Source organism: Lissotriton helveticus, chromosome 2_1 (assembly GCF_964261635.1).
Source record: "Lissotriton helveticus chromosome 2_1, aLisHel1.1, whole genome shotgun sequence".
Taxonomy (NCBI): Eukaryota; Metazoa; Chordata; class Amphibia; order Caudata; family Salamandridae; genus Lissotriton; species Lissotriton helveticus.
In genome coordinates, this window is record NC_136059.1 from 1,321,276,450 (window position 1) to 1,321,302,591 (window position 26,142).

At 44.3% G+C, this 26,142-nt stretch overlaps 1 protein-coding gene across 2 annotated transcripts in view; it reads right to left on the minus strand.

Annotated features, from left to right (window-relative positions):
• Positions 1-26,142, minus strand: part of EPHA5 (EPH receptor A5) — an 835,947-nt gene that overhangs the window by 100,582 nt on the left and 709,223 nt on the right. Inside the window, exon 8 of one of the 2 annotated variants that reach the window (XM_078676244.1) lies at positions 25,338-25,440. In XM_078676244.1, coding sequence (XP_078532370.1) covers positions 25,338-25,440 — 103 coding nt within the window. Of the gene's footprint in view, positions 1-25,337; positions 25,444-26,142 lie in introns of both variants that reach the window. The other variant, XM_078676243.1, reaches the window with a different exon arrangement.

The window sequence follows — 26,142 nt, forward strand, 5'->3', positions numbered from 1 at the left end:
TATGCTTTATAGTGGACCAGTGCTCCTCCTCGTGATTGGCACATTTCGGGGCGTTTGCAAGAATGATTGTGTGCGGCGTGGCCTCTGGTGGGAGATGTAGGGTGAATCTGTCTGACAACTCCTTCCCATCCCTCCTAAGTTTACCTCTGGGGCCCTGTAGTCCTACGCTTCCCCTGCATGCCAGCTCAGCGTTGTGATTCATTTGTGTTACTGGGGCTGGGACTGGGGCTGTAAGGCATGCTACCGGTCTTTCGCCCTGTAAACTAGTTGGGTCTAATAAAACGCTGTCTTTGGACTTGGTGGTTTTACATACTCCTTGAGTGATTTCCTGATGAGCAGGTATATTTTCAGATAGGTGTTTCTCAATCAGATTTAATCTCTGGGAGATAGCGTCAAGTTTCACCATGACAGGACTGATCAGTAATAACAGTCTTTCTTCTAGCGTTTTGCTATATCCAATGATGTTTGTGAGGAATTTATGTCTAGGGCAGCCACAGAAGTATTAGGGTTGTTGGTGCCCCCCTTTGACCCCTCTATTGTACTCATTGTCGCCATGGGGCTTCTAGGTTTGAATACATGATTCCTATTTTTGGGCTGTTTTGAGGTCTGTATGCTAGTTTTAGGGGCGCTACACGCCTTTCTTTTTCTGGACTGAACTTTCCTAGTAGTACCGTGTGTGGATTTCGTTTGCCCAGAACGGGTATGTAGGGGAGAGTGAGCTACGATCAAACTAGGGGAGTTAGCTATATTCAATGCTCCAGGTATTCCCTGTCCATGTATAGGTGCCATGTGATTTGTTTGTGTGGAGCTCATACCCGGTGTTGGGGTAACCACTGTTGGTGATGGTGTTATTAGTGGTGTCAACGATAGCCTTGGCTCTAAGGAGAGCCTCCGCTCTGTTAACTGGATTTCGGGCATTAACAAGCTCTCAGCCCTGACGATAAAGGCATACAAGGTGCCAACAACCCCTGCCCCGTTACCCCCTTACGATTAGACTTGCTCATGGTCTAAATTAGCAATGGAAAGAATATCAGGTTTGGTTTCCAGCAAAGAAACCACTAAATTGCACAATAAATACTATCGTGGTCTATCCTTCAATAATTCCCGCGCCCCCCTTACATTGACAGGTTTATCCTGTTATAGATGTTATATCCCCAAGTCCAAAGTCACGAATGTTCAGATCTCTTACTTGGGGTCCAAGGAGCAGATTTCAAGAGACGTGGCCCAGCCCAGCCTTATCCGGGCTTTGACGGGCTGCGGGAGGGCCGCTGTGCTTTTATGCGCCTCCCGGCGCTGCAGGTGATGATGCGGTCTGAGCACGCCCCAGGGACTCTGGATATTGTAATCCCGGCGTGCTCAGTGTGCTGCAGTCCCTCGCGGACCAGATTGCAGTGTCCCAGGGCTCCGGGAGAACAGTGGACAAGTGGCGGCAACAGGGCAACAAAGGACCCGGAATAGGTAGGCTAATGAGTCGTCCCCTACTCATTTTAGCCAACCGCAGAAGGATGAAAGGCTAAGTGAACCCACCGGGATTTGAACCTGTGACTATGAGGTTGAACACAGAACCCTACAGTCGACTCATTAGTCCACTAAGCCACCAGCCCAAGAAGTATAGTGTTTGGGAAGGTAGCATGGTTGACGATAGTGACACCCACCATCACTCTCTGTCCAAGAGTCCCCTATCAACCGTTCACAGTAGGCCATCAAGAGTGGTCATACAGGCTGAAGGGACCAAATGTAGGAGTCAGAGTCTGGGGTATTCGGGGTAGAAGGAAATTTGGAAATTGGTTGCAAATACCTACGTACACTTTGTATGCACGACTCTCACTGAAATCCTGATTCAGAGTCTCAAATATCTGTTGGTGAAAGATGGTGCAAATGAGACTATCAACAGACACATATCTCAATCAATAGCCCATTTCAGTCAATGGATGCAAGGAGAGACTGGTAATATGGCTGTGGGGCAGACCGGGAGGTATTCAGTGTCAAGATATTGGACAAAGCTCTTCTTTGAGTTGTAAGGGGGCCTTTTTGAGATTTTGTGGGCAAGCCTGGAAAGTCAGCCATCAGCCTGAGTTTGAGGTGGCAGCATTTCTGTGGTGAGTTACAATGAGGGCAAAGTACTCGATTTTGGAGGTAGCATATGGCTCAGACACAGAGGGCCAAGTTTATGAATGGCTTTGCATTCCCTGCACCACACAAAAGGGACACAAAACATAAAATGTGATTTAGCAAGCTGTGCTTGGCCATCAAATCTAGAGTAACTCAATGCAGTGCTAATCACTGCCTTGCATTACTCTGAAGCAGGGAGATGTCCCTTGGGTGGAGTGTGGGTGTTCCTACACATCCACCCATGCATGGCACTGTATGAATACTTCACGACCACCTTTGTGGTTGCAAAGCACTCCATGGTTATCCACTATTAAAAGTATGTGGTTCCATTTTACAAATGGAAGTTGTGCACGGGGAACATCTTTAGCTGACTGGGTGACGCCTGAAAGGTTTGGTGGGAGTAGGCAGCCGTTCTGCTGACACCAAAATGCTTTCTGATATATCTTTCATAATCCACCACAGTTTGTGACATTCTAAGGCCTATTCCATTAAAGGATATGGGTCACGATGACAGTGCTCTATGAAAGCAAATGTAGACACTATCACTATAAAACGAACTACACTCTGCACTTTCTTATACATAACTGCAACTCATGTGTGAAATACAGACTGGAAGTTGCTGACAATAGTATCAACCAAAGGCTTAACCTAATTCTTCTTATGGAGACTTGGTTTAATGACATTCCTCACAGTATTATGGACGCCCTTCTTCTTTCTGACTACTAAGTTCATTGCTGCAACCAGGAAAGCACGTCTGGAAGAAGATTGGTTGTAACTTTTCAAAACAATATCTAATGTAAGACAGTAGTCACTGACATGTATGTCTCATTTCAGTGCTTGACTGTAGCGGTCAAAGAGTACATGATCCTTTCATCAGGCTCAATGTCATCTACCATCCTCCAGCTTGCCACAAGTGTGTATAGAGCCATTGCTAACCAACCTATCCTCTTTGACATATTTGTATGTGTTTTTAATCTCCACTGGGGTGACTTCAAAGAAAATGCTATCAATATGCACTGCTCATCTCTTTCTTCTAATGATGTTGCCCAATGCTGCCTGAAGTCCACCCACACTAAAGGTTTGACTCTGTAACTCAGAACATCAAAGGCTCATTCACTCACTTCTGATGACCCAATCACTGTCATCTGGATGGTTTATTTGATAATCCCTTTCTTACTACTTCTAACACACAAGAAATCCTATGGATAAACCCAAAAAGACAGATCCTGGTTTTAGGACACCAAACATTTTAAGCTTAATATTGTGGCAGCATTTGCTTCTAACAACCTGCTGCCTATTAGTCCTCATGATGGCTTTAACATCTTCGTCTACAAACAGAATTAACAAATGTGTGTCGAAATATTTAGCTGACCCAGCTCCATTTAACAGCAAAACGAAAAGACCCAAACCCTCTGCTGCTCAGTTCACCAAAGATCTCTTTGAGGAAAGGAAATTCTATTGAGCACTCAAACGCCAATTGCGGCAATCACCCTTCTTTTCCAGCCTGGATCTCCTCAAGATTGAGATATGACTGTATAAGAAAAGCATTTTCAATGCCAAAGTTTTCCATTAATCAATTCTGGCAATAATCGCTCGAAACAACTATTTGAAGTTGGCAGGATGGCAAACAATTTGGTTTCCTCCCTTAGATGTGATGATTCCATGAAGCGCTTGCTACATTTTTTTTATCATAAAGAGATATCCATTGAGCAACCGCTGTCCCTTTTCCAGACTCCTGGAATAACTGACCTCTTAACTGTAAAACCAAGGCAAACTCTTTGATCAAGTCTCCACACGAGACCACCTAAACACAACCCCTGTGGTAAACCCGTTTATTTTTGAAAGTACACTGACTTTTGAAGAATATAGTTACATTGTAAAAAGTAGGGGTCTCCTCCCTTGTAGAGGAGTGCTCGCTCTGGTGCAAGGACCCGGAATAATCAGTTTTTCTTGTGTTCCTTCCCCATTTTCTACCACCACCTTTGTGCAAAAGCACACCGGAAGCCCTGCACAAATGTTAATGGCACTGGAGTGTTGTTGCCCTTGGTTTACCAACATTAAGTGACCCTGCCAAGGTGTATGTTTAAAAAAATTGTGAAAGTCTCCGCAATATGTCTTTTCTCCAAAACGATTCTGTCCGTCTAAATGCCTACAAAAATGTTCATATCTCTCTCCCACCATTATAAAGACCAACTTTCTCTCAACAATGCGAGTTGCGGAATTTCCAGCAACATTAGCAGGATCTATCTGCTTAGATAATCGAATATGGTAACACTGTGACAATAGAAAAAGTAAGACTAGTCCAAACAACTCACTGAGGCCCATTCGAGGGGCTATTAAAATTATTGAGATTGCCATGCAGTAATCAGGTGTGATAAATGTTCCGCGCCACATGCCAATCAACAGAATCAGAGATCACCAGTGGGCATCATGAGGCAATAGAATTCGGGGCATATTCACACTATTTTGTCCTAGGACAGCGCTGCAGGCTGTGCTGCTCTATATTAAAAGAAAAGGGCAGGAATGTGTTGTAGCTTCAAGATACAGCACATTCTTTACCTTTCTACCAGGGCTGACACACAAACTGCAGCAGAGTGCCAATGCAGGCACCCTTGCACCATGGTGAAAGGGTGTCTCTGCTGTTGGCCGAGACGCCTTCCTGCACAAAAACAATCAAAGGAGGGGTTTTCCTCATTTATGTGTGCTGCAGAATTCGGCACATGTGGAAAGAGGAAAAAATAAGGAGAAATATAAAAATTTCTCCTTGTTACACCTGCTGTGGAATGGTGTTAGATTTGGTGCTGCTCTAGATTTACGCTATTTTGTCATTCTGAGGCAGTGTGAAAAACCATGGGTGTTGCGTGGGAACACCCACAGCAACATCCATGGAACGCCCATTCCACGCAGATTAAAGCATTGCCTTACTCCATATTTACACGGCAATGAAAAGCCACGCAGGGTGGCTTTGCGTGGCCTTGTAAATATGGTCCAACACACTGCACCTCTGAAGCTTCACTAAAGTGACGCTCCAGCGACGTAAAAGTGCCACAGGGGCTTTGTAATATGCCCCTTCGCCAGCGACTCGATGGGACACCAGCATAATTAATAGGAGGAAGTGCCACTCAATTAATAAGTAAGTTCATAGTTTCCAAAAGTTTTACATAACACTAGAGAGACAAACTAATCTGTTCCCGGTCTAAAGTTATTTTTTTTATAAATGGAAATAGCATAAGTTAGCACTTCATTTTAAGTCTCTCTTTAGGTTTTCAGTCAGGGCTGCCAGGCAACAGCAGTGCATACTGACAGCATTCAGAGGCAATTAAGCAAAAGGTGAGATTTTTTAATGAAATTTAAATCGCAGCAGATGCGAACATGTGGTAGTGCAACAAATTCAGTATTGGATCTTGTCTAAGGTTACGCAGTTCACAAAATCCCCAAAACAACAAATCGTACATTTGTCAGCGAAATCGGGTCAAGTTCGCGCTACATAAAACTCCGTAAAATAAAAAAAATAAAAAAATGGGAAAAATTCTAGCTGTAACTTAGTTTTCACCTACTAAAAAATAAATAAGAATAACATAAGTAAAAATTGCATTTGGGAAAATTCAGATGAAAATGTAAAAAATGGATAAACACCATAAAAAATGGGGAAGTTAAGAATGTGCTTGCCCTCCACCTGGCCTCAGGTGCAGCACTTACTCCCTTGTCGTTTCTGCTGGCGCTGTTGGCCTGAGTTTTGCCGCTCCAGCCACAAGGGCTCGGTCACAAGGCCCTGTGCTGAAGCTGGGGTCAGACGCAGGATGCCTTTGGAACGCGGCCGCATGGTGAGGGGAAACATCTGGAATTGCAATAATCCGATCGCCATTTCTCACAGTGACGGCCTGACATTGTCCTGAGAATATATCAGTTTCTTGAGCAGGTACCAAATGGTAAATCCGTCTCTGGAGCTCCCAACAAATGAGAACCAGCCTGCACGAGGCGGCGGGGGTTCATCTGCAGTAAATATTACATCCAAAACCGTAAAGGAGTTCCCGACATGACTCTTTCAAACAGCTAACAATAAATGGTCCCACGTCCTCCATTATGGGAGAACTCATAGAAACGAAACTAAATATTTAGACATATTAAACTCTCAAGGCATATGCTGCTTCTGAATGGAAATGTAGCAGAATGTTGTGACATGTCCAAAGTGTAAAAAAACAGAACATAATTACATATGCAAAGCAACATAACCTATACAATTAAAACGCAAAACAAAACACTTAGAACAGAGCACAATACAACATAACATGAAACTGCAATAAAGCAGCACAAAAACACTGCATAAACAAAAACACTACAGGACACATCATCACCAAACCAAATTGCCTATAACAGATTTGCACAAAAATTCTTGTCACACATGAACACCACAAAAATCCTCATTTCATAAAATGTGCGAACAGGTGTTTTCACCAAGCAATGCCTTAATTTCCCACCATGGACATGAAACAGCACCAGTTCAAATGCTTTGTGTTCCGGTCCCTCAAGCTCTAACTGTGGCACTATGCTCAAATTATATTTCCCATGTCCATACATATTCATTACTACTAGAGGCCTATACTCATGGAAGATGACTAATAAGGCACTGGCACACCACATGAAATTTGACTTTGTGTAGGGATGATGCTGTATGGGTCTCCTGGGTAACTCCCCTACATGTGTAACTTCTTTCCTCTGTCACCTGACAATAAGATGCTATTGACATTAAACCACAGAACCTTTGGACAATTTCTTTGGCTGCTGAAAAGGATTCATACTTCTGAATGGATCTGGTGGACAGATTTCCTCCCATGCAGGCATAGAGTACAGAAAGTATTTGTTGGACCTGAAATCCTAGGCATGGTTTCCCCCCAACTTTTCGCCTTCCACCCTCCTGTTTTTTGTTGACTATGTTTTTGCTGGCTTTAGGACTCTGCACGCTTTACCACTGCTAACCAGTGCTAAGGTGCTTGTGCTCTCTCCTTTAAACATAGTAACATTGGCTAACACCCAAATGGCACATTTAATTTACCTGTAAGTCCCTGGTAAAGTATTACTGAATGTAAATTAAATGCTACTAATGAGCCTGCAGCACTGACTGTGCCGCCCACTTAAGTGGACTTCTACTCATGTTTAATGCCTGCCATTGATGCCTCTGTGTGCAGTTTTAAACTGCAATTTCCTCCAGGCAAAATAAATCTTTTCCAAGGCCTAAACATTCCTTTTTTATACATATAAGTCACCCCTGCGGTTGGCCCTAAACAGCCCAAAGGGCAGGGTGTGGTGTATTTAAAAAGTTGGACATGTATTTTAACTTTTACATGTCCTGGTAGTGAAAAACTCTTAAATCAGTTGTCCACTACTGCAAGGTCTATCTCTTCCACAAGATTACTTTATTACATTTATTGAGTGCAAACATTTAATTGGGAGACAGTAGGAATGTCGAGTTTGGTGTGTAAAGAATTGCGATTTAAAAACATTTTAAATGGGAAACTCAGACTTAAGTCACAGTTCTGAAAATGTCACTTTTAGGAAGCTGGTATTTTCTTGTGTGAACCATTTAGTGCCTGCAGGCTGTATCCTGGGTCCCATGACTAGGTAGAGATGGCAGTAGGTCTATGTGAATTTCTCCCAGACAGTGAAAAAAAGGAGGAATGGCTGCTGGCAGGATGGACCCTCTCTACCTTGATGAGGGGAGGAGCTGTCACCTACCACACTTGCACATCTTAATGGCTCTGTCTGAGCACAATGACACAGAGTTTGACACAAGTCTTTTGTGACCCAAGACAGGCTGGGTCAAGGGCATGGAGTCAGGGAATTCCAAAGACCCCTATGGGTGGGAGCTTCTAGAAAACTTCTCCTACTTCAAAGCGGGCAACAGGAATAAATTATGGACCATTAGACCCAACTCTTCTGTACACCTCTGGACCGGTGGAAGACTCATAAGGACTGCTGTGCTGTTCTGCAAGAAGGGCGGCTACTTTGTTGACCTGCTGACTTAGTGAGAAGGACTAGCCATGTATCTTGAACCCAGGACCACCAGAATGACTCCAAGGGCTAGTTGGCTGGTCTCCTGATCAGAGTCTCAGGGACAGAAAAGGCTCCAACCACCTTGAATCCAGCACCTGGACTCTCTCTGCTATGAGTCCTAACCCCCACCCCAAATGGTGTCACTCCAGCCGTGGACCCTTGGAAATGGGTCTGAAGGTGCTCTGCCAGCCCTGACGCACCTCTTCACAGCCACAAACATCGCTGAGCAATGCATCCCCAACGCAGGACTTCACATCACAGGCCCAGCTTTTACAGAACCACAGCTGTGTGATGCATCCTCGATGCAGGCTTTTGCTTCGCAAGCCCCTCAATTATGGCATCCTCGATGACAACACATGCCTGCTGATCACAGTCCTGCAGCTTCCTCAGAACTGCCAGTGCATAACGCATCCTCAACGCAGGTCTTTGCACCGTAAGTCACTCATCAACAGCATATTCAACGACAACGCAGGACTCCACATCGCAGCACCAAAGCTTCTTCGGACCCCCCGCTGGGTGATGCATCCTCGACGTAGGATCTCGCAATGTTCCGTAACCAGGATTTAAGGTACTTTGCTCAGTTGGCCTAACTTGGTCCCTGTATTCATCCCGTGCTTCATCGCTGTCAGCCTGAACTTGTAATTTTGTGCTGGTCTGGTGCAACTAGATCACCATGCTGACACTTTGCGCTCCTAGGCACTATTTTCACTTAAATCTTTAAAATTGCATATCTGCAGTTCTACTGATTGGGCTTTTGTCGCTTTAGACTCAATTTGTTAAATTTCACTCTATTTTTCTAAATTGCTGTGAGATTTTTCTTGTGTTAGGTTTTCATTTTATTACTGTTTGAAGTGCTGAATAAATACCTTACACATTGCCTCTAAGTTGAACCTGACCACTTTGGTGCCAAGCTACCAGTGGATTAAGCACAGGTTAATTATGGGTTTGCTTGTGTTTCATCCTGACAGAGATTGCGATTGCTGCTTGAGTAGGGTTTCACGCTCCTTAACCAGTAACTCAATTTCCTGCAGTAATAATACTAGTACATGATCTGATAGAACCCTAGCCATCACTCATCCTACCCTGCTGGACTTTACCCACATACTGTGTGCCACGGCAAAATAACCACTGACATTATAAATATGTTCTATTTAAATTCACTGCAAGTAAGCTCACTTTATATAAACATTTTGAAAATCTGGTGTGGCTTGGGTTCTCTTGGGCCAATATTTGACACCTTCGATTAATGAGGCTTTCCTCATGAAGATGAAGAGTCCAGCTGAACAGGCAAGACTAGTGAAGACTGTGAGGGACCTTACCATCGTATACATATTATCAATCATTCAGGACATTGCCTACTAACTGACCAAAGCTAGGGATGGCCTTAACATAAAGCATATCCAATTGGTTTACATTTTTGAGAAATAGTATGGATATTGTGCAGTACAGTTAATATAACAGGTTGACCAATAGGGAATACCATATCATAAAAGACACTCAGGGAAGGTCTTATTCGCTGCACACTTGTATTGGAAATGTTACCCCCTTTTACCAGTCCCTATACACTTGTGAATCACATGTGGGCATCACTGACTCACAGGGTCAATTTCCGCTAATGGCGTAACGAAGCTTGAGGGGGCCCCCTCCCACAATGTACATGGAGGGGCCCACACTCCACACTTAGGGGGCGATTATGATTGCGTTTTTTCCGCATCCTCCGGGCCGGCGGAAGCCACCGCTGGCCCGGAGGATGCGGAAAAACCGCTGCGGATCCTCCAAAGACCCACCACCAAATTAGGATGGCTGGTGGGTATGGAATTACGTCCGCAGCTTTTCCGCCGCGGTCGCCTTCCGACCGCGGCGGAAAAGCTCTAACATGGCTGGCGGTGTCTATCAGACACCGCTAGCCATATTAGGATGGTGGTGAATACATGCTTTTCCGCGGCGGCTTTTCCGCCGTGGAAAAGCATACGGACTTTCACTTCGGGGGCCCGTTGCGGGCCCCCTGGGTGAAAGGGGGGTGGGGGGTGCAAATGGGGGGTACCTATGGTACCCCCCTGCATTTGCATGCACAAAGTGGCAGGCACTGCGCAGTGCCTGCTGCTTTGTGCATGCAAATGCGATGCATGCATTTTTAACCTTGCGGCGGGTGCAGCTAGAAGCTGCATCCGCCGCAATGTTAAAGATAGAGGATGTGACCGCCACCCTGGCGGTCACATCCTAATCTGCTCGGAGGGAACGCCGCAGCCCCAGCGGACGTTCCCTCCTCCTCAGGGGTCGCGGACGGACTCAAGTCTGTCCGCGATCCTAATCGGCCCCCAAATCTTGAGCTCTCAGGTCATAGTACTGTGGTGAGGAGGCCCCCTGCAGCTCGGTGCTCCCCCACACTGCGGTAACTGCGGGGCATGTGTTATGCCACTGAGTACCGCATGTTGAAGGAGAAGAGATACTTATTAGCAGAACCTATACACCCTCACAAAGTCAGAAAGAATGTTAAGGACATGTCACCTAGAATATTTCTTTACAATGTATTTTATAGATATCCCCGGGAACACAAAAGTCCATTATTTACATGAACTTGAGCCACACCAGAGTTTCAAGAGTCTGAACACAAAGAAAGTATTCTCCCAGAATTCAATAAAGCCCTGATTGCAGTCACATGCCCAAATGAAACAGCGAGAGGAAATCTGATCCATTCCTCCTATCAACGCCAGCATTACTTTGTTAGCTAAAGTTCTTACTAAGTCAATGCAGAGGTTCATTCTCAAACTCCTTTACAACTCCCAAAATGGTTTTGTTCATGGGCGTTCATCAATAGATATCAATTTTTCATTTTTGCATATTTACGGGAAGGTTGGACTGAAATCATTCTCACCATAGATACCAAGAAGGTGTCTGATAAAATGATATTTCCTTTTTGAACTATGCCACCACTTGGTCTAGGCCCCAAAATTGTAAATTGTCTGAAAACTCCTACGCTATGTGTGTGAGATTCTTGTCGGACATACTTCAAATACATCGCGGCCATAGGCAAAGAGATCCATAACATTTGGTGATGAAGGCTGTCAATTAGTTTTCAGACCCAATATGGTCATTGTTGGAACAAATGCTGAAGAAAGCTGTCCTGAGAACAATTGACCCACCCATACACTATAATTTTTCAAGAGTACACACTTTTTTAATCGCTTGGAGAAATGTGCAGCTATGCCTACTAAAGAAGTAGAATAGATAGGTCGAAAGAGTGTACTGACAGACTCTGAAATGCCTTCAACATAGTTGGATTGTCTGGGCACTGTGGAGAGCATGACATTCGCATAAGACATTTCCCAGCAATTACTACGGAATGTTGGAAGTGCAAAATAGTTAAAAAGTTAAGGGTTTTAGAAAGACACTGTGGCACCAGCCACCTGCATCCTAAGACTATTGTGCTAAAAAAAGACCACATATTCCAGAAAGCCTTGTGAGACTTGCAACTGCGCCAATACGGAATTAGGACTGATGTTAACGTTATGTTCAAAATATTTGTTAATCGCGCGACCACCACAGGTTTCTTGACACTAAGCCAATGTGTGCAAAAAGAAAACAACGAGGGGAAAACAAAGATAGTCAAAGAGTGAAATTGTAAGCACACTATCAGTGACCTCAAGAAGGAGAAACGTGAATTAAGAGGAAATCTAAGCTTTGCAATAAAAGCTACATTTTTAGGGAACATTTAAAGTCCCAAACAGATCTTTTATGGCGGGTAATGTCTGCCAAGGAACTCTGAATATGCTATGCTGAAAGACTGCACTGCTAGAATCTGCAATACCGCGTCTGGCTTAAGTTGACATCCACAATGATGGTAGCCAAACATAACACTTTATGGGCCTTATTATGACTATGGCAGCCTCGGAGAGGGGCCACCACGCTCCCGCCCTGCTCCGAGACTGCCAAAGACATTAAAGACCGCCCACTAGAGTACAACTTATTTTTGCTCTGGCGGGCGGTTCTTTGGCGGTCATACTGTGGTGCCTTTGAACATGGCCCTGTAATAGGAGCTTCAAAGGCAGTTCCTGCAGGGCATGGACTGTTAAGTCCATGCCCTGCAGGAAATGGGGTTGCATGTACACAGGGGGGCACAACATGTGCCCCCCTGCATGTACACCATGGGGCAGAGGCAACACAGTTTTCATGGCGGTTGCACTGCCATGAAAAGTGTGGTGGGGGAAGCTCCTAATATGAATGGTGGCACCACAGCATATTAGGGGCCTTAGACCACTGCGCCACTGCCAGGGTTCATGGATCTCTGGCAGAGGCAGTGATCACGTGGCAGTCCAACCACCACAGTTTTAATGTGGCAGGCGGACAGGCAGTCTGGCTGTCCGCGGGCTTCCACCACGGTATCGGAGGTCCATTGGACCACCAAAATCAAAATAAGGGCCTAATAAAATAAGGGCAAGCAAAAGACTGCCATCATGGGTTTGACGGTACATTGGGCCGCTGAAATCGTACTAACGGCCTAAGAAAATATGGGCAAGCAAAAGGCTTCACCTTTCATGAATGGATGTTTGAGATTGTACATTGACTTGCTATGAGAGTCATGTGTATATACTGCATGAATTTATTTGGAACCGATTCCTAAAGTCTGTAATGCACCCAAGTGACGGGCTCCAATCGCTAAAGTTCACCTCTCAATTCTGCCTTCCTATGAACCATTAACGGTTGACAAAAGGGAGTGTCTGTCATTGTGGTCCACAGGGATTTCGCAGATAGCCTCAAGTTGTATTATTTTTTGTTGCTTTTAATAACTCAATAGCCAGCGAAGCCAAACATATACCTGTACCTGCCTCTGCTGGATAAACAAGGAACATTCCCTGCCCTCTCCACTCTAATACATTATCATACTATGATGGTAAGAGGGTACTTCTGGCCTCAAACGCTTCTTTTCACGGGTTTATGTAGATGACTTTTCAGTGAAAACTATAATGGCAAAAAAGAAAAAATTCAAAATTAGCTCTAAAAGTCAGACCTAATTTTAAAATTTGGAGGCCACCCAAAGCAAGTGCTTGGCCACAAGCCAGCACAAATACTGTGTGTTCTTTCAAGTTATGACCAGCGCTTACTTTGAGCCGGTGGTTTAGGGTGCTCAGCACTGGCACTTAATCATCAACCCCTCTGCATTCCATGAGCTCCAGTTAAGCACACATATCAATGTCGCAAAGACCTTTGTATCAACTCTGCCAATAAGAAATTAGGTTAAAACAATATTTACAATAATCTTACATTGAAAAAAATGGCAAAGAAATTGCTTCAGGGTGAGAGTAATAAGGGCAGCAAAGTGTTTTTGTGTGCCCACTTAACAATCTTACAGCCTTTCCTTCATTTTATGTTCAGGTCTGCACCGCTTCTTTGAAGATTTCCTTTATGTTACGTCAGTCCTGATTGGCTCCGGCGTCTTGGGTTACTCCTGTTGACTTTTGACCGCGGTTAATGTAAAGAGTTTTTTTACCGCTATCTCCTTGTCACAACTTATGCAGAAGAACTCAGGGGCATATTATCAAGGACGGCGTTAAAATGATCACCGGTTTAGCGGCAGAAAACTGCTGCTAAGGAGGGCGATAATGGGCTTGATAATATGCCCTGGAGAATTCCAATAGAACCCCATGTTCACACCAGAACATGGACTACTATTGGAATTCTCAAGGGCATATTATCAAGCCCATTATCACCGCTTTAGCGGCAGTTTTCTGCCGCTGAACCGGCGATCATTTTTAACACCATCCTTGATAATATGCCCCTCAGTTTGCTGTAATTTGTGCCCCCTGCTGTCCGGAACCCTCCACAGCTTAAAAACAGAGCCGAATGGGGCTCAGGGGTTCGGTGTGTGATGCTTCCGTCTGCCTATGGGCTTCATTCTACAGCAGTGGTGCTGGAACAATTTTCAGCGTGATGGGCGCTGCCATCAGTGTTACCTCACTGAAGTTATAAGCTTTGTGGAAAATTCAAGTGTTATACAAAGAACAAGTGTACGAAAAAATGAGCCGATTCAGCAGGGGAATGGTAAGCGTGTGGTATACAGCTGGTGGTGCACGTTGGAGCAGAGTGTCACACATATATGTGTAAATCATGGTGTGGTAGCACACAGTCATTTACAGACAGCACATTTTCTATTGATATGGACACAGACATTGCACAGGTGTGCAGTTTTAGTGATAAAAACATGCTTCGCACAAATGATAAAGGGCCATATGTATCAACACATTTCCCCATAGACACAGAATGGGCAAAACCCTTGGATACATCTGGCCCAAAGTGCGGAAATCGGGTTTCGCACATATTTATCATTTGTGCTTCACAAAGTAAAGCACCTTCAGTTGGTTTGATTGTATTGGCATATATGTTTCCATCAAAGATCAGAATTACAAAAAAGTGTTCCATTTGTGATTTCCCAACTGCTGAGATATTTTTAATCATATCTAAGTTCATCTTCATGTATTTAAATGTTGTTGTGTGTTTAAAAAAAATGACATCTCAGTGCCTTTTCTTTCACACTCATTGAACCACAGCAGGATTATCAGATAACTCACTTTACAAAACTCTCTCACTTTGCAGTCAGGGAAGAAAACCCCAACCTCTATGTTAAAAGAATAATCAGCAATTTGGTTACGTTTCATGTTTTACCTCATCTTACGTTCTTTACAAGGGCTGTTTTCTGTAGGTTTTTCGTGCAGTTTATTAATCTCATATCGTGCGTGCAGTGAACTCAGTCATTTGTATGTGCCTGTGTGGGTTCTGGTTGTGGGTGGGTGTTTATAAAGGCCATGATTACGAGCTCTGGAGTTACGGCTGGTCGCAGTACCAGTTTATCACAGTGCCTAGAGTACATGCCCATCCAGTCCTTGGCCTTTCTGCCGTCACGGAGAGCAATACCCACATGTGCCAATTGTGATTATTCACAACAAAATCATTATTACTCGTTTATCTGCTCCTGCTGAGAAGAATTGGCAAAGGTTTTGGGTGCATGTCCATTACTGTGTGATCTGCCTGGATCCATTAGCATAAAGCTCACGCAAGGCATCAAAATACTGTTTGGGTGGCACGCTTTTGGGGAGCTCAAAATTTGAGTTTACATATTTTAAACCACACTCTAAATTGCATAGGTCACGTCTCTTGGATAGGGGTGCTATTTATGCTTCTGAGACCAAGTCCCTTTTAGAGATTGCCTCACCCCTTCACTTGTTGAATCCCACTTAAAGCCAGGACATGGCACTGCTCCCAAACACTTTCCCCAAATATTAGTGGATGGGAAATAAAAAAGTAAGTCATCATCTCCTCGTCTATTTAGGGGTATCTCCTCTAAATTTTCACTGATGCATAGAAATGCAGGCGCTCCTGGCCAGCCGAGGCAGGCTCTCCATTTAGCACCTTATCCGCACGTAGGGTCTTCACCGAATCTTTTATTCTAACCTTTACTTGCACATTAAAGCTCTCACTCATTCGTAGGAGCATCACTGATTGCTAGTGATTGCGATTGCTGCCTTTAAGTTGCTGATGTTGACCAATCAGATTGTTGATTTCTTACAAGGATGCCTGCAGTTTAAGTTGCTGATTATCTGTTGCCAGTCGCTATTTATGAACAGAGGTAGGGTGGTTGTTAGCACAGGTGAAGTGGGCCGACACCCAGAGTGCCAACCTTCAAAGGTCCTAGTGGTACTGTCTGCACATAGACCATGTAGCAGTCTCCAACTGACCTCCTTCCAGTGGTTCAGCCCAAATTGCATCTAATCATTCTTTTGATCTTATACAACCCACAGGTGCACTGCATAACAAGGTCTGCCCACCCCATCCCATTCACCTCTCACCAACAATGCTGTGCCTGCAGAAAAAACTGAAGGGAGAGGGATTACGGTAAGGTTGGGGGAGGAGCGGGTAAGTTTGAGTAATCAGCTAAGGCCTGACCAATGAGTACAAAAGGCCTCCCTGGTGGCACATTTTACCAAACAGAAACAGAAGCGAGGTAGACACGGCTGGACAGGACAGCAGCCAGCCAGGCAGTGTAGGTCTCAGTAGGAAGCCGCTGACCCAATATAACTCCAAATGCTAATTGTTTTCTAAATATGAAAAACATTCTGTGTTTTTGTGACATGTTAGCAAATGTGAAATTACTGTACAACTGTACTGGTACGTTATTAAGTTCTACAGTTTCTCTTTGCATTCCAGAACTTGTAGTTTTGTTTCTCCTCGCTGTAAATGCAGGACTAACCATACCAGGGTGTAAGAAAATGGGTACGTGCGAATGTAAAACCCAGTTAACGGTTTACTTTTTTAAAAATAAGTTGTAGGCCAAAGCTAGGATGACATTTGAGTGAAGGGGGGGTGGCAAATTTGGTTCTGCCGAGGGTGTGGTCTGAGCGAATGCTGGCACTGAAAAGAGTAGTGCGAAATTGCTTCCCTTTTCATGAAATTCCACAAAATTAGGTGTTAAGGTTGAAATACTTCTTCGGGTGTCTTGTGTGATGTTTTTTAAGTGAGTTTACACCTTTTTACTGGCGTGATACTGGCAGGAGATTAGTTTGACCCGAAAATATCCCTCGGCAAGATATTTATTTGTGAACCAGTCTCCTGCTGGTATCTGGCAATGATTGTTCATGTGAACGCACTCGATTAAAAAATGTTCTGCAAAATAGCATCATTTTACATTTTAAGCAATTTTGTAACATTCGGGTAATAACAAATTCAGGAATTTAGAGAGTTTTGCTGGCGAAATTTAAATTTCACCCGGTCTAATTTATGAACATGCGGCTGCCTGTGTCTTTTAATTCATATTTTTTAAGTACCTACAACACGTCACCAGTGGTAAAAATTAACCCTTCATTTCCTGAGACATCAGCAGCTTAGATTTCTCAAAAGGCCTATTAGATCACTTCTGCTACCCCCTACAATGTTGGTAAATTTATCCCACAACTAAATCCAGGAGTATATGGTGCTCTCCCTAAAAACACCCCCTTCTATTTTCTTGTCTTTCTTTATTCCTATCACGTTTTATAGAGTATGTCAGGCTGTCAATAATATGACAAGCTATAAAAGTGCAGAGACAAGCCACGATGTTGCATGTTGGTTTACTACAGTTTCGAACAGTAAATATCAAATGAGATAAATATATTAAGCAAGCAAGAAGCACTTAGTAAGAGGTGTGAATTTGTGACACAAAAACACAGAAAAGGAACGCTGCCGCCCTGCGCCTCAAATCAAAGGCTGAAGATAACTTCACAGCGGCACGTGCTAAACGGAAATGAAACAAGCAGCGGGCAAGACATTCTAGTACTTTCTAACAGAGAGCGTGCGGATCATGACATGGCGCTGATTTAATTCTGCCCCAGCATGACTGTAGCAGTGCGATTAATCCTGAAATCCAAACCAGGAGGACGCAGCATGGCTCAATCCTTTCCGAGCCTGGCTTTTCAATCCTCTATGCAACACCATGTCTTCTTTGTTCTTTCATTACAGTCTCGGCTGGATCGAGGAAAGAGGTGGAGGCCTTGGAAATGAGGGGGCTTCCGCCTTTACCTGGCGCCGGGCCTACCACGTTTGTCGTCCAGTGGTGAATCAAGGTTGCTAATGCCCCAATGCATGGGTACTCGCAAATATTTTCCCAGGTGCCAAACCGTTTGGTCTGGTGGTGTGAGGAGGGCCGCATTAATGCCGGGAGGGCGGTGGTCTGGTGAGGGATGGGTGGGGTGGTGTTTGCTTGGGGGTAGGTGGTGATGGTATGTTGGGCAAAGGGGAAGCAAAACATATATATCCATAGTGGCTTAACTACACAACGTGAAACCAGAAAACTGGGGATTAATCACGGCTTCCCCACTTTACCGAATTGTGTGATCCTTGGCAATTTTTTTATTTCACTTCCTCACCTTTTTCTTCATTGTTACATATAAAAGAACCTTGAAATACATGTCTTCAGTTTGTGCACTGTACAAAAGAACCTTCTCCGGTGTTTAATGTAATAAACTATAGTGCTCTTCATGTAGAATAGGAACCCAGCCCATCCAAGTAGTGCACATAACAACTGACTTGCCTCTTAGTTCACTATTAGCATTGTCAGGGTGTAGGTTAAGAACTGTTTCTAAATTCATGCTTGAAAGCTATCACTTTTAAAGATGCACTGATATAATCTCATGTACTAAAGAGAAACGGTTCTGCATGTTCATGAAATACACTTTTTTTGCATTTGAAAGATACAATCATATTTTTACAAGTTTGTTGCACGATGTCTTTAAAAATTGAGGTGTTCCTAACGTTGTGGTGCAAGGCACCCTAGTTACTTCCTTTTTAACTCCACGTAACCTTTAAATAAATGTTGGCCTCTTTCTCCAGCATTTCTAATGTTAATGCTGATTCGAGTAAACAGCAGCCCAGCGCTGCTGTTGACCAGGGGGCCGCTTGTGAAGGTCAGGAGAGCCGCATGAGGCCCACGGGCCATACTTTGAGTATCAGAGCCCTAATGCTACTACAGAGAGTGCCCGCTACAGCCTGCAGGCTCGGTTGTGAAAAGAACAGCTATAACTGGGTTGCAGCGGTCCTCGGTGCACTGCACTTCCTCCACGTGTCAGCTGTGGTGGCTCAGTGAGCTATTGCTTCTACTGATGGAAGCTGTTTGTACTCATGGCCACAGGATCAAATTTAGGCGGGGTCACTCAGCTGTTCATCATTGCAAAGTCGACAAAATGAGTGTCAGTGATCTGGGGAGCAAGACAAATATATTATCCAGCACCAAGATGCTCCTTAACCCCTTCTACGCTCATGACAAGGTCAGCTCGTCATGGGCGTAACCTGCGCTACGCGGATGACGAGCTGACCTTGTCACGTAACGCTGGATTTTTGAAATCGCAGCGCGCAGCGGGAAAACCGCTAGCGCGCATGCGGTTAATGTTAACATACTTTACAAAATAGTTATGTTAATGACAACTAAACCTGGTGTTACTGTTGTTTGCAGGTTGTAAAGTCAAAATAAAGTGGGGCGCAAACAGGGTGACACCTACAACACAAAGCCCATTTAATTCTCATCCAGATGATCTAGTAAAAGATTTCTAAATTCACAACTGTCCTTTTTGACTGAAGCTGCTACATGTGTACAGGTTCTCTGATCACACAAATACAAAGTAGTCTTTTTTTTTAACATGTGAGTTCTGAAGGATCTATTGAAAACAAACACAGCAATCTTCTATTTACTGACTCGTGCCACACCACGCTTTAGATTACCCGATTATACTTTCCTCCCTACCTCAAACTTATAAATAAATAAGTACCGAACCCCTCTTCTAGATTCTTTTTCATCCCTGCTTTTGTCCTGTGTCACTATTTTCCTACCTTTCTCTTCCTATTTTTTCCTTCTTTTTCAACTGTTCTCCTCCTTGCTCTGGGTCAAAGTCTTAGGAGGAAACTTAAACTGCAGTCTCCAAAATGAGTGCTGTTCTGCAACACCTGCAGCCATGGGCACAAATTAAGCAACCATCCCACCTTACTCTGAGTAAACACAGGGTTGCTGGAATTATGCGACTTTGCACATGTGGTGTTTTCCGCATAGTTATGGATTTGTCGCATTTGCCACATAAATCATCTTCTGCTGCATGATCTGCGGAATTTAACAAAAACAAATTTGTTTCTAGCTCAAATTGATCCAAAATGACTAACAAATACAGTGACAAAGAAGACAACGTTTTACAAAGGTTGACTGGTCCCCTTTTCATTGCTTTTTGCTGTATTTGGATGTTAAACTGGTACTAATAAGATGCAATGTTTGCTCAGTGTTAATGTGAGTACGAATGACAAAATTAAGAAGTGATATAATCATAAAAAACGTCACATTGTGCCACTTAATTTGTCTTCTCTTGCAACATAATTTAGTTAACCCTGGCACATTTATTTTTTTACAGAGTTTTATATAGTGTGAACTTGACCCAAATCGGGTATCAGAGTGCTTTACATAGCACCAGTTCCATTACATGAGAACACATTAATTTTTGTTAGGCACGGGGAGATGAAGTGATTTGCCCAGAATCACAGGGTGTTCAGCGTAATTGCCGAGACTCGAACCCAGTTCCCCAGATTCGAGGTCGACTGCCCACGCCATTAGGCCAACTCCTCATAATTTGGTCGTCCTGTGCTGCATAATTCCAGTGGCTCTGCGAATACCCGACATATTAGAATATCGGTCAGAGGGGCTGCAATACTCATACTGAAATGGCAGATACTGACCCATCCCGTGTTCATTCCCAAGTCCCATCTTCATAGACACCACAAGTATTTTGTACTTAAACCATTCTTGTTTATTCTTGGTTTTAGTGTAGCACACTATGCCATTCTCATGGCCTGATAGTGCTGAGAGTAGACCTGGTTGTGCAGGAGTGAGTACTTGTAGATGTGGGTCTGCGGTTATGTGCACTCTTTGGGCAGCCTGTGTTCCTATCACACATGAACAACATTATACTTTAATAAGTCAAACACAGGAAAATATTTTGTACAATGCACATCCTCAAGGTATGTATTTCAAGGTCCTCCTATATATGATAATGAAGAAAACGGAGGGAGAGTGAAATAAAACAATTGCCTAGGATCAACAAATTGGTAAAGTGGGGAAGCCGGGATTAATCTCTAGTTTTCTGGTTTCTCATTGTGCAGTTCAACCACTATATGGATATAATTCACTTCCCCTACACCCACCTTACTAGCACGTTCCCCCTTCCCCTGCCTGAACGCCACTGTTGGCATCAATCTGGCCCTTGGACACATCAGAGACAAACCTTTTTGGCCCCTGAGAAAATGTTTGCGTGTACCTATGTCTTGGGGAAAGAGGCTTTTGTGTGATAAATCTGGCTCTACAAATATGTAAATAATAGAAAAATAATTGATGTGAGTGCACTGCTATTTAGATATTCGAGTGCTCAGTAATGAGTTCTCGCCCAACTTTTTCTAACCAGCAGATAACAGTAAAGGGGTTGTTTAAGATTCTTCTCAATACCTGGCTCTTCGACTAAACGGAACTGCTGTCCCTCCCCCCCCCCCCCCCCAGCACCTTGAGACCCTCACGGGTGAGTAGAGCGCTTAAAACTCACTGACTGATTGATTGATTGATAGGTTGACATCACATAAAGTAAGTAAGGTTAGGTCTCGGCATGCAGCCTGCCTCCATGCTCATCTATAAAGTTTTCTGGGTGAGGTGGCAATTCGTATTTTCTAAAATTGAAAACATATTTTGAAGCTGTGGTTGCAAATAAGCTTGGTCTGTAGACCAAAATTGCTAAGGAGCATTCTGATGTGACCCACAATGTATGCAAATGCATGGGAAAATGCTCAGCGTGTATTTATTCCTTGTGGTCCCGTTGCTTGGTTTTTAATTTGGGTTGACAATCGCAGTTTTTGAAGTGTCAGAGTGGGTTTGAGTCATGTGTGTTTTCTTCTCATGCATGCTTTACATTCTAAGATCGAGGTACTGGTTTTGGTGTTTTGTGCTGGCAACCTGTCATCACAGGGAAGGTGCACAATTCTGAGATGGGTCTCTTCCTAACAACATAACGCACACTAATGGGTATGTTGTTGTTGTTGAAGAAGTTTGACAGATGTTCATTTGATTTCTTCTATGTGCCAGGTGGTGCTTTAACACTTTCCATGCTCATGACGAGCTCAGCTCGTCATGAGGCACGGTTGAGCTGTGCTTGGCCGTTGGAACGTTCACGAGCAGGGATAATTTCCCCGCTGTGCTGAACGTTCCAAAACGGGTGTGGCCATGACGAGCTCCACTCGTTATGAGCACAGCTCCACTGTGCCTCATGACGAGCCGAGCTCGTCACAAGCACGGCAGCACCGCGCGCGGCCCTCCTTCGCCCCGCACAGCAGGGGAAAACGCCCCGCAGCAAAGGGGTTAAAAGCGGAATTCGAACTTTAAATCGTATCCGTGTTGTGTTCAGTCAGTGCTTGCATTAGCTGCCCCCTTTGCTGGCAAGCAATTCGATTTGTCAGAGAAAACTCGTGCAAGTGGCAAGTTACGTTTTGCTTCTGGGCATTCTCATTTTTATAGGGTCTGCTAGTTTTTACAAAATGTCTGCTGCGGTAGATTCTGCTAGTTTGAAGTATTTTATCGACCTGGGAAGAATAAAAAAACGAGATGGCCCCACTGCGATTCAAATCTCTGATCTGGCCTCCTAAGTACATATAAGTGGCCACTTCAGAGAGTATATCCAACTTTCTGACCTTTAAGGTTGCTAGATTCAGGAAGTATTATCTTCTAGAGTGAGAAGAAGAAAAAAACTAGCCTTAACTCGTGGTTAAATTGACACAAAAAGTGAACGAGAGGTCAGAAAGCTTGAATTTACCTTAACCCATGGTTATTACTATGCCTAGCATTCCATTCCGTCATTCTATTGCACGTCTATGCCATAACAGAAGAGGACCAACTTCATATACATCAATATCGGTCCTGAGGCTAAGTGAAGGGTGCCTCTGGGATTGCAGCGTCACACCTGCTTGCCGCAGAAACATAAGCAACCCCAATACACATCAGCCCTTTTCAGTTTCAGCAGCTATTAAGCTTGATTGAAGTATTAATATCCAGCTTTTTTTTACCCCTTTGCATTTGGAGTGACGGGCATATTTATTATTCTTGAATTTCATACTCTGCATGATATCTGTATTACTATAGAATCTGTGATACAGCCGGAAGTGTGGTCTGTGTATGAGATTTCGTCAGCGTATGTGTGCTATATAATGTAATTCTCACCCAGACATCCAGCAATGGTGCAAAGAATTTAGCGCCTCAGGCAAAAAATCTTTTTAACTGTGTGCCTCCTCCAACAAGCGTAAACTTTACAGCTCTCAAAAGCAAAGTCATGCTTCCAATCGCCCTCTGCTGTTGGCACACTGAGGTGGCTGCAGCGTGGAAATGGTAACGCCGGCACTCGGGCAATGCCCGAGGTGCCGGTATCCGAATTCCAGCTGTGGGCTGCTTTTTTGAGCAGCCCGGGGTGGGGGGGCCTAGGGGGGGGAGGGGACATTTTGGGTGGTTTCTGCTTTGTTCGATGCTGCCAGTGGCCCAGTAGGGGCCTGAGTGACCGTTCTAGAGGAAGATGGACGTCCATTACCTCCCTTTCATAAACAGCAGAGGTGTCACTCTCTTTCTCTCGCTGGGCCGGCCCATTAATGTATGCATATTGACCGGGGGCAGGGGGCCTGAGCAGAAGTGGCCTCACTTGTTTTCAGGCGTGTTTCACCAGTGTAAACTAATCCGTGCATTTTTTACCTCCCCCCCCCCTCCTTTTTAGGTCTTGCCTGAGCCGGTGCATGCGCTGCTCTGGCGAGACTATAGGTAAGTGGGCTTCAAAAAGCTGACCACAGCTTTTTGTGTGGCCTAGAGCGTGTGGTTACACGCACAGTTCCGAGCACAGGCGCCATCTGGCTTTCCTGTCTCGCCATAGCTCATTAAGTATATCACTCGCGGGCACCCTTACCACCCGCGATCACAATCACTTTCACTTTCACGGCCGCGCATCCACGTCACTTTCATGGCCGCGTGGCCAATGCCTGCAAACTTTTAGCGCGAGGTGTGAACGCTTCTTTTAAACACAATGTTTCCCCCTTCTCTGTGCTTTAACTCTTCTCCCTGCATATTTGCTTCTATAACATTATAAAAATGTAATTTTCCAACTTTGTCCTTCAAGACACTCTTACGAACGCTTCCACTTTACATATTCACCCTCCGGACCACTCTACCATACTCCACAATGCGCTCTCTTGTTCATTTGCTTAAAACCCGTTTCCACTTGAAGCTTGAAGCCTTTGGAAAAGATGTGTGATCAAGAAAGTAAAAATGATGCTTAAATCACGTAATGGACATTTACAGACAGGATACCATTGCAGCAGGTGAGCTTTTTGTACTGCACCTCTCTGGCAAAGTTCCCTTATTGTGGGAAACAAACATCAAGCAGCTTTAAAGGTACTTTTCCCGTAGAATGAGAAGAGGTGCGCAAGGGCATCTGGCTCCTCCCCTGGCGCACTTACGGTTACGCTCACGAAACAAGCTCCCTTTCTATTGCATGATTGATGCTCAGCGGTGAGACAAGCAGATGATTGATTATGAGTGCCGCATCTGCACGCCACAGAGAACGGAGCCCTGGATGTATAGCAATGTCCCTGTTCAGCCACACCCTCCACCCCAAACCCCCCTCCATATTTTTGTCAGCTCACGAGGTGCGGTATACTTGCTGGTATACTTTCAGGAGATGTATGTTGGCTGTGTGCCTCAATTTACTTTCATTCACACTCTGAAGCACTGTGCTGCCCGGCAGCATGACTTTGTCCATGTTTACAGCCATCAGTATCCCGCCTTCAGGCACAATACTTTAACATAACGGGGCCTAGAGCCGCTGGTCTGTTATTCCTGGCAGCCACTACCGTGAGCTCTAGTCCCAATTACTAATGTGCGGGGTACTCCCAAGAGTACTCCCCCGCCCAGCCATCTCCCCAGCTCTCCCATGGAGTTGAACATTAGTCTTTTTATTTGGTGACAGTGCCTAGGTGTTGAGTGCTGCATCGTGCTTTTGGCTCACAACTCAGAGCGTCTGCTTGCTCTACTGTTGTTACGTATTTATTTATTTATTGCACCAGGCTGTACTATTTTAAACAGAAATGTGGTACATATGATCAAGTAGACACATCCGGTACATAGGACGATTAATAGGTAAGATGGAGTTATATAAGTCAGTGAGATTAAAATTTAAATATAAAAATAAGCTGTTGTTGGAGAGTAAGAACAGCAAGAACAACAAGCATTGGTATAGCCAATAGGTCTCGCTTTTGGGACCTTATAAGTATTTAGTTATGCAGCAAAATATCCTTGGTGCAACAACATCAACTGTTGCATGGCTAAACACTTATAAGGTCCCAAATGCAAGACCTATTGGCTATGCCAATGTTTATTATAAAATGTTGCCGAAGCAGTGTTTTGCAGAAAACAATATGCAAATCTGGGCTGCTTATTTTTTTGTGTGCCCGGGCCGATTTTTTATCGCAATCCAACCCTGGGTGGCTGTCTCACCTCGCCTTCAGGATGTGCAGACCCTTCATACATTTATTAATAGGTCAATATTAATGACAGGTTCATTAGAGATGCATGGAGATACAATGCTGATCTGGCATCCTACCTTCCGCTGAGCAGGAAACCCACAACAACAGCTAGCAGGATAACTCCCACGGTGACGGACACAGCGATGATCGGGATCTGGCTCTGATCACGTGATGCCGCGACTGCTGAGGAGAGACACAGGGATTACTTTCACAAGTACTCTCTCTTAGGAGATCAAATTTTGCCAAAGTAACATTACGGGTTAGAAACAGTGAGCCAGATTAGGATTGCTCCTAAAGATTCAGGAGTAAGTCACAACTAAACTTGAAGTAAGTCACACTTATAGAAATGCATTGGTGTATTGACCCAAACTGTATCGTATTTTGAGTTCTACTTTTCAAAACGCTTCCAAATGTATAACAAAACAGCAGTTGGTGTGCCTTTAAAGCTGAAAGCAGAAGTGTCCAACTTAGATCTAGGACCGCATCTAGGCCAGAATTTCAGGATAAGGATTGAGGGGCTTATTTATGAAAACTGTCACATTGCTACGACAAAACAGCGATGCAACAGTTTTCACTGCGCCCTCCTTGCAACACGATGTACGTCATGAATTCTGACGTATCTGTCGGCGCAAAAGTGACGTATTGCTGGAGATGCATCGCAAGCATGACACAACTCCAGCAATGCGTGGGGGAGGCCTATCTTTAACGCACTGCGTCAACCTTACGCCTGCCATGAGGCAGGCGTAAGGTTCCAACACAATGACGTCCTAGTAGTCATACAGATTTCAATGCACCACATCTGCAAGGTTTTAATGCAGGGGACCGCCTCCCGGCATACATTATACCTGGAGCAGGTATAATGTGGCACAGAGGTTTCCAAAG